General features: G+C 60.4%; 1 protein-coding gene across 1 annotated transcript in view; it reads left to right on the top strand.

Moving 5' to 3' along the window:
• Positions 1–2,178: 2,178 nt before the first annotated feature.
• Positions 2,179–9,043, top strand: part of LOC102757121 (chromosome unknown open reading frame, human C6orf222) — a 12,394-nt gene continuing 5,529 nt past the window's right edge. The window contains exons 1-8 of the mRNA XM_015560844.1: positions 2,179–2,354; positions 2,773–3,365; positions 4,251–4,379; positions 5,992–6,056; positions 6,312–6,591; positions 7,498–7,629; positions 8,500–8,561; positions 8,860–9,041. Coding sequence (XP_015416330.1) covers positions 2,317–2,354; positions 2,773–3,365; positions 4,251–4,379; positions 5,992–6,056; positions 6,312–6,591; positions 7,498–7,629; positions 8,500–8,561; positions 8,860–9,041 — 1,481 coding nt within the window. The 5' untranslated portion in view covers positions 2,179–2,316. The remainder of the gene's footprint in view (positions 2,355–2,772; positions 3,366–4,250; positions 4,380–5,991; positions 6,057–6,311; positions 6,592–7,497; positions 7,630–8,499; positions 8,562–8,859; positions 9,042–9,043) is intronic.

The following is a 9,043-nucleotide window of genomic DNA, read 5'->3' as shown; positions in this document are numbered from 1 at the left end:
TGGGTTTCTTGGGGTTCTGAGAGGAGTATAAGCCCAGAAGGCAGACCCTGAGGCCAGGTCCAATATTGCCTCTACTTGCTGGGCCTCCCTGGGCCCCAGTTTCTCCATCTCTGAGAGAGAGCAGGGCTCGGTGATGCGATCTCAATCCAGTGCCTGAGAAGAGCTCTGAACTAACTTGGCCCTGTGAGCTCTGAACCCAGCCAAGGAACTTCACTTCCTTGGGCCTCAGTTCCTCATTTGCAGAATAGACGGCGCTCCGTACTCCCCTGACTTTACGTGAAGACGCGGAGCAAAGGGAAGCTCCCCATCAGTGGGAGGTGATGCTATCTCCTGTGGTTGGACTAAGGGTTAGATGTTAAGGTTTTTGGAAGTTGGTCCAAGAACAGGGACATCTTCTGCTGCCCTGACTGGGATTGGAGGGGGATCATCTAACACCTGGGAGTTGGGCCTGGGAGCAGGACGGGTCCTGAGGGGAGAGGAGACCACCTTGTCCCCCACGAGACTCAGGCCAGGGGAGGTTGAGTGTCTCCCCAGCAGGCCCCCCTCCTTCCCCTGTGGGAGGTGTGACCTGTGATGGACCAGCACTATTGAGGGAGCCCAGGTTGAAGGCTTTGAACTCGGACAAGAGTGGCTGTCATTGAGGGGCCTGGAGTGCCCATGGGCTGCCTGTGCTAAGAAGTAAAGTTCTGGGTGCAGCCCTTGACCCTCTAGCCCACTGACCGGCTTCCTGCCCAGAGTCTGTGCGCCCCGCCCAGAGTTGACCATCTCCGCCTCTGGCCATGAGTGTGTGTGGGCCACGGTGGGTGTGGGCAGATGTGGTTATCTCCCTCAGTGTGAAACAGCACCGCTGCTCACCTCTCAGGCCTTGTGGGCACATCTGCATTTGCTGGGGGCCCCTTGGCGTAGGAGAGAGAAGTTAGAATCCAGAAACATGGATCCAAGCCCCCATTCTCTCTGATTCCCAGCTGGGGGGAGAGAAGGTGGGGGGAGAGGGGGCTTGGGCAAGTCTCTTAGCCCTTCGGAGCTCCGTTCCCCTCGCAGCCAGTCTGATTGACAGGCATGGCTGGGGGGACTGAGATGTGTAGATGAGAGGCTTTCTGGATGCCCTGCGGCCCCGCACCCGGGGAGCTGGCCATGCCTGTGCCTGTCTGGGTATCACTCATTCATTCCCCAAACCCTAAGGGCCTCCAGGCAGTGTGGGCGCTGGCCATGCCTGTGCCTGCCTGGGTATCATTCATTCATTCCCCAAACCCTAAGGGCCTGGCAGTGTGGGCGCTGCGGGAACCGTGCAGCTCCGTCCTCTCTGGGGCTTGGGGTTTAGGGGGGCAGACGGCACACAGATGCTCAGATAATTACTCCTTGCACTTGGGTCGGGGAATGGCAAGGGGCTCCGAGTCCCTGTAGGTCTGCGGTGTGTGTGCGTGTTTCTGTGACACACGAGTGTCTGAGCCGGTGCGGGCTGCGGCACAGAGCACAGGAGCTTCTTTCTCACGGTGCTGGAGGCGGGAAGGTTGAGGGTGAGGTGCCGGCAGGCTCGGTGTTTGGCGGAGGTTTCCTGGTTCATAGACAGTCACCTGCCCTCTGTGCCCCCACGTGACGGGAGCGGCAAGGGAGCCCCCGGGGCCCGTTATAAGGGACACTAACCTGGTTCATGAGGGCCGTGCTCTTGTGGCCTAATCACCGCCCAGAGGCCCCGCCTCCTAAGACCATCACCTGGGGCCTTAAGAGCAACAATGAATCTGGGGCACAGACGTTCAGTCTACAGCAGTGAGTGTCTGTGGGTGCTGGCTCCGGCCCATGCGCGTGTGCCACATGCATGGAGGCGGCTATTGGTTAAATTATATTGTGTGGCGTCCAGGGTGGAGAGGGCAGGCAAAAGCGGTCTGTGAAACAGTGCCCAGCGCCCGAGCAGTGAGAGTCCCAGCGGGTGCGTAGGTGAGGGGTGGCCTACAGAGGAGGCCATTGTACACTCAGGCAATCCACCAGAGGCGGCAGCCGCTCGGGGGACGCGCAGATCCACTCCGGCTCCGGCTCCGCAGTAGCTCGCGTCAGCTGTGCCCTCCCTGGTGCGTGGGTATGTGTCACCTCTGAGCCGAGGTCCCGTGACCAGCAGATCACTTGGGTGTTTCCGAGCAGACTGGACTTTGCTCTGAAACCACTCTCGGCCAAGGCGATAAACATGTTTACAGGAGCGGCTGGGTTTCCATGCAGTGAGGGGGTGCTGTGTCTCGGGGGGACTGGCTGGAAGCAGGTCCTCCTGAGCCGCCAGGCTGCGTGGGGCGGAGAGGACAGAGGGGAGCAGGCGAGCGGCGAGGAATGGTCCAGCTGAGCAGAGGAGGCGGCGAGGAGACTCGGTGGGATGAGGCCCGGCCATGGTTGAAAGGGCAGCCGCAGGCTGTGCTGGTGGGTGGATGTGGGGACTGAGCGAGACACGGAGACGGGGCGACTTCACGTTTCTGTCTTGAGCAACTGGAAGAACGCAGCTGCCATTCACTGAGCTGTCCGGTGAAATATTCTTAACAGCCTCTGGGGTGGATAGGCAGGGGTTGGGCGGCCGGGGGGCGGGGGGTGGGCATGGTGAGATCTGGGGCACGACCTCCTGGGCCTCAGCTTCCTCCTCTGGAAAGTGGGGCCAGGACACCGCTTCCTCTCAGGGTTGTTGAGGAATGAAAGTGGGATGACAGCTTTGAGAGCTGAGGCCGCAGGCATAGCGGGTGGGGTGGCCCTGGGCGGCAGGCGGCCTCTCCTAGGAGCTGTTGGTCTTGGTTGCAGCACCATGGAGCTTCCGCAGGGCCCGAGGAAGCCTGTCTCACAGAGAAGAGCTCGGTCCTGGGACAGGTCGCAGAAGCCCAGGAAGGACCCGGAGTCCCGGGAAGGCCAGTACCTCTCCCTGCCCGCCACACCCCCCAGACGGGCACCTGCGGGGAGGGCCCGCGATGGCAGCCGGCACCTCGGCGGCCTGGGGTCTCCGGAGGCTCCAGGCCCCGAGGCCCTCAGCCTGGAGGCGGCCAGGGAGCTGCTCACCAGCGAGCAGAGGCCTCCGCGGGACAAGAAGGACAAGGCCCAGAGCCGCAACCAGCAGGGGTGGCTGAAGACGGTACTGAACTTTTTCCTGAGGACAGGCCCCGAGGAGGCCAAGGACAAGGCGGCCAGGAGGGCCAGGGCGAAGGAGGGCCTGCCCCCGCCCGCAGAAGCCTCGGAGCCCAGGAAGAAAGCCCACGACAAGAAGGCCGGCCGCAAGAAGCATGGCCACAGGAGGCACGGGGACGGGGACGCCAAGGGGCCCCCGGGCCAGGAAGCCGGAGGCCAGGACATAGCTGCTGCCTGGCGCTCCCAGGAGGCCCACCTGGGCCCAGGACCCAGAGGTGAGTAGACCTACCCGTTGCTATGGTAACCCCATTGCCCACCCCAGGACTAGGGTGCTCTAAGTGGCTACTCCAACCGCTCAACAGAGGGGATGTCCGGAAGGTGGGACAGCTGCCAGGAACCCCACCCCTGGGAGCTCCCTCAGACGGGCTCCACCGCCAACCAGCTGTGTGGTTGAGCCTTGATCTTCTCCATCGATAAAGTGGAGATGATGACAGTTGTTGTGTCACGGGGTGGCCGCCGCCCAGCGCTCCCCGGGAAAGTGCTCCACAATGATCGCTGTTCCTGTGAGGGGCTCTTGTTCGAGGAGCATGGGCCAGGGAGGAACGGGGGGCCGGGAGGGAGGCGAGGGTGGACGCCCGCCCTCCGCACCAGGCCTCAGCCGAGCACTGGGGTGTCGGGGAAGTGGCAGGGCCAGTGCTGGGGGTGGGTCTGACGTGGCGCCAGCAGAAAGACGTGCTGTGTGATCTTGAGCAGGTTGCTGCCCCTCTGGAGCCTTTGACTCCTCATTTGTAAAATGAGGGAGCAGGTCCGAGGTGCCTTCCTTTCCTGACTCCGGCTCCTGGAGTTGAGTGTCCCCCAGGCACCTGGAGGGGAGGGCTCTGCCCAAAGTCCCCATGTTTCCTGGGGAGAAGAGATGCAGGGAGGCCCAGGATGGGTTGGGGGCCGGGGAAGGAGGTCTGGGTTGAGGCGGCCTCTTTTCGTTGGGTTCCTGGTTCTCTGGTGAGGCCCAGAGCTGGCGGCAGCAGCGCCCTCCTGTGGCGAACGCTGAGCTGTTTCCTGTGTCCATTAACCAAGTCAGGAGAACGGCACTGACATGCCGCCTCCCCCCCACCCCCCCACCCCCACACACACACCCTCACTTGCTTCTGCCTTCATTCCAGGCGGGGCGGACCCTGGTCCCCACCAGTCCGTGCTCATCGAAGGCCGGGGTGCTGGGGCCTCGGAGCCTTCTTCCCAAGCCACGGGCCGCCGGCCGGAGGAGGAGCCCCAGAAGCTTGACCAGCTTGACCGTGAGTGAGAATCTGCTGTCCTCTGGCCGCAGCTGGGGACTGCCCGGGGGGCGGGCGGGGGGGACAGCTTAGGACTTGGTTGTTCTCTGGCGAGCACTGATCTGCCCCTTGGGGCTCCTGGCCACACTTTAGGGTTCCACGAAGGGCGTCACAGGAATTATGTGCTAGTGAGCATGGGACTCTGTTATTCTCTTTAAACTTATAAAAGGAATTTAGAAGAGAGGAAGATAGAATTTATGTACATATTTAAATATATCAAAGAGTGGACAGAAGAGTTCTATGCACACTCGTATGCTCACAGTTGTTAACAGTTGGCCATATTTGCTTTGTGTGTGTGTGTGAGTGTGTGTGTGTGTGTGCTTTCGTTGCTGAACCATTTTAAGTAAAATAATGCTTCATCGTTAAATACCCAAGAAATAAGGACCGTCTCATACACACCCACATGCCTGGCCTTGGCCCGCATAAAATCAATGCTGCCCCATTAATCCACTTGCCTGTACAGAGTGGGCAAGTTTTTAAAGCTATGAAACAGGAGCTCTCCGCCCACCAAAGGAAAGTAAAAGGCATCCAGCGGGTCACTGTGCAGAGGTTTCCTTTACATGCTAACTGTCCTCACCTGAGAGGGTGAGGCAGACAGAGTCGGGGAGTGAAAGCCAAGCAGGGTTTCTTCTCCTGGGACCGGGTGGCCGCTAGCAGGGTCGCTGTGGGCTCGCTGTCCTCGCAGAGTGGCCGGGGCAGCAAAGAAGACCCTGATGTTGCTTGTGGCTTCTGTGCAAAGACTGGGTAGCGTGGTTATGCATCAATCGGCCGGCTGTCTGTCTTGTGGGCGGGAGTCCCTCCGTCCTCCAACCCCACCCGAGGCCAGGCCGGCACCCTTTCAGCCATTTCTCCGACGGCATTTTGCAGGTTGGAAGGTCAGCGTTAGCCTTGAAAAGTATTTCCAGGCGCAGCCCGTCATTTGATGGCCTGACAGCCTTCGGAGGGAAGCAGAACAGGGATTATGATCCACATTTCACAGGGAAGGAGAGGAAGGCCCAGAGAGATTAGGAAATGTACCCACGGTCACCCAGCTTGCTCAACCCGAGGCAGATATTCACAGATCTGTGCATCCTGAGGAAACAGCAGGGCACCAGGGGAACATCTGAAGGACTGACCTGCGATGTCTTGCATGAAATTTCATGCCTTGGCCCAGTGCCCTTCCCCCGTGGACCTCCCAGCCTCTCTCAGAGGAGCAGCCCTGGGATCTGGTGCTTCCCACCAGGTCTGAGGCCTCAGGAGATGCTCTAGGGCACCCCATTCAACACAGGAGGCCCATGCTGGTCTCAGAGTCCAGCACACTCGTTAGGAAGCGCGCTCTGTGCATCTAGAGCAGTGGTTCTCAACCTGTTCGACCCCTTTGGCGGTCGAACGACCCTTTCACAGGGGTCGCCTAAGACCATCCTGCATATCAGATATTTACATTACGATTCATAACAGTAGCAACATTACAGTTATGAAGTAGCAACGAAAATAATTTTATGGTTGGGTCACAACGTGAGGAACTGTATTTAAAGGGCCAAAAGGTTGAGAACCACTGATCTAGAAAGATTCACCGGAATCCACTCTCTTCCAGAGGATACTATCATCCAGATGATAGTGCAGCTGCTCCAAGCCGTAGGGGACGAGTGGGATGAAGAGGTGAGGAGCCAAGGAGAGGAGGAGGTCCCCGGGGCTTGATGCTTCTTCCCCCTCCTCCCCCCTCCTCCCCCTCCTCCTCATCCTCCCACTCTCCCTCTCCCTCACTCTCTCCTCCCCCTTCTCTACCTGCCCCACCTGCCCTCCAGGCCCCCCAGCCCCTCTGCTCTGGACTCTGTCATCCCCTTGCCTGGGGACACCCCCTAGCACTTGGCTGCCATTGAGTTGCTTCTCAGGGAGCTCTCCTCTCTCCTCAAGGTCAGGGACCTGGCCCAGTTTTTCCCATGCCCCCTACAACTTCAAGGCTCTCAGCGAGAAGTGGCCCCACAAGACCCGGCCCCAGCTGCCGTCAGGAAGAAATCCCAGGAGAGAAGGTCCAGCCTTAGGAGAACCTCTTCTCACAAGAAGCAGGGCTCCGAGGAGCCCAGGAGAGCAGGGGCTGCGGATGCTCCCAGCCCGGAGTCCCGGCCGTCCAAGAAGCCCAGCTTCCTGTACATGTGCGTCGGGGGCCACCGGGCCTCCATCTCCAGCAGCGTTGGTGAGCAGGCTCACGGTTACCATAGCAACACGGCGGCTGCCTCCAGCTCTGGACGCTTCCCCAGGGCCGGAGCTGGCCGTGAAGAGCAGCCGGCCCGGCCCATGCTCTTCCCTGAGCAACATGGGGAGGGGAGGGGTGCCAGCCAGCCACCTCCACACACCAGACCTCCCTGCCGAGGCCACCCGCAAAGCCCCCACTGGGAATTGTATTCAGGGACCCGCAGCGTCCTCATCTCTGCACCCCAGCCTCCACACCTGGCATGGGGAGCTGTGCAGGACGGAGGAGCCTGGGAGGCGGGAGGCCTGGGTTCTGGGCTGTGCTTCCTAAGTCGTCCTCCATCTCCGTGCCTCACTCTCCTCGCCTGTGAACTAGGGCACCTGCCCGCTGTGGGCCTAGACCAATGAGCCCTCGGCCTTTTATCACCTCCATTTTACAGACGAGGGGACTGATCGTTAGGGAGGCAAAACAGTGGCCAAGGTCATGGCCCATCGATGATGGAGCCAGAGCCGGAGGGCAAAGGACCTCCTGGGTGTCAGCGGGAGCAGCCTTTTTAAAAGGAGGCGCAATGCTTTGAACCAAAGACGGGGTTTTCCTGCCGGGGATTCTGGCCCGGAGTGCTGACTCATTCTGCGCACTTACTCTCCAACTAGTGGAGCAAGCCAGGCGGGTGGAGGGATGAGGGCGCTAGGGGAGGGAGGCGAGGGAGTAAGCCCAGGATGCCAGGTGTTCAGTGCAAGGCCCTGCCCAGCAGCTCACCTCCACCCCGGCTCACTCCCCGGCTCAGTCCCCGGCTCAGTCCACCGTGATCTGGCCACAGAGCGAACGGTGGAGGCTCTGTCACCTCTGTGCAGTAGGTAGCAGCCTCGCACTAACAAAACACACTCACCGTTTCATTTTGCTTCTCAGACTTGGAAGAACCTGAAGTCCAAGAGGCCTCGTCTACAGATTGTGGGGGTCCAAGACACTGCGAGCTTCCCATCCACTCAGGAAGCCGGGCGCCCGGAGAGGAGGGTCAGCCGGAAAAAGCCTCGGAGTGCAGTCAGTATCCCCCCCCCCCCGCCCCCCCCCCCCCGGGTCCCTTCAGAACGCCTGGCCTCCTTGGGGGGCGGCCATAGGTGCTTCGAGGGAGGCATTGGCTCACGGCTTGGGCTGGGAAGATGGTGTGATTTAGGGCCTGGGTTTGAGTTTGGGCTCTGACCTCTTCCAGCCGCATCAACTTGACATGTTGCTTCTTCTCTGGCCTCCGTTTCCTCATCAGTGTAATGGGGACAATAATAGTACCGGCCGCATAGAGCTGTCGGACGCACTAAAGCAGTGGATGCCCATCAGCATTGAGAGCAGTGCCCCTTCGCAGCTGATGAACGTTAGCTGTCATCTGTTGTTGTCACTATTGTTGAGGCTGGTCAGAGCCTCAGGGAAAGCAAAGAGGATGGGAAGGGGGACGGGCCCAGGAGAGAAGCTCAGCAAATGGCAGCTGCCCTCAAGATCATTACTGTTTCATGGGGCGGGGGGGGGGCTGGGTGGGGAGCTTGGAATCAGAATCCCTGTCAGCTCTGGGTGCTGAGGATACTCCTAAAGGCCTGCCCCACCCCCTCTGCCTTGTCTGCTTTTCACAAAAATGTGCCTGGAAGGGGAATGGAGAGGGCCCAGCGCCGTTTTCCTGTTTTCCTCTCACCTAATGGGGGGGCACCCCTAGGTCCTCCCTGGGGAATGGTCATGACTGTGTCCCCTTGAAGCTGCCTCTGCCCCCGGCCGCCTGAGGGATCTGTGAGTCCCTCGGGTCAGGACTGGGCCAGCGCCAAATGCAAACTCCTTCACATCTAGGAGATGGGAGAACCGTCCACCCGGGGCCTTAGGAAATGAAGACTGAGCCACACTTTCTTCTGCACTTTCTTTGTCCCTTTTTAGAAGAATTTATCCAGAAGATCGTCACCCTACTCCAAGATGCAGAGGAGCAGGAGGGGGAGAAGGTGAGGAGGACGTTCCCCACCTAGACCCTGACCCTCACTATGGACCCGGGTCCCTGCCTGGCTCCATCACTTCCCTGCCCTCCCCAGTTCTACATCCTGCCAGAGCCCTGCTCCGGCCCCTCCCTCCCGCTCGCTGCAGGCTCCCGCTCTGCCCCTGAGCGGCAGTGGCTCTTCCCTCTGGACCACACACACCCTCTGACCCGCATTCGTCCCAGGGGATGCTGGTCTCTTTCCCCGGCTCTCTTGCAATCTCCTCAGAGTCCAGGGCCTGACTCGATCTCTCTCGTCTCACCTGCAGCAGCTCCAAGGCCAGGAGGCAGAGGTGGCCCCGGAAAACACGGCCCTGCCCTGCAGGAAGAAATCCCAGGAGAAGAAGTCGAGCTTCCGCAAAGCCTTTTCCCATAAGAAGCACGGCTCCAAGGAGCCCAAGAGAGCAGGGGCTGCAGGGGCCGCCAGCCCGGAGTCCCGGCGGCCCAGGAGGC

The sequence above is a fragment of the Myotis davidii genome, unplaced genomic scaffold (genome assembly GCF_000327345.1).
Source record: "Myotis davidii unplaced genomic scaffold, ASM32734v1 scaffold1036, whole genome shotgun sequence".
NCBI lineage: Eukaryota > Metazoa > Chordata > Mammalia > Chiroptera > Vespertilionidae > Myotis > Myotis davidii.
The sequence above is the reverse complement of the archived record's forward strand: the minus strand, read 5'-3'. Positions and strand labels throughout refer to the sequence as shown.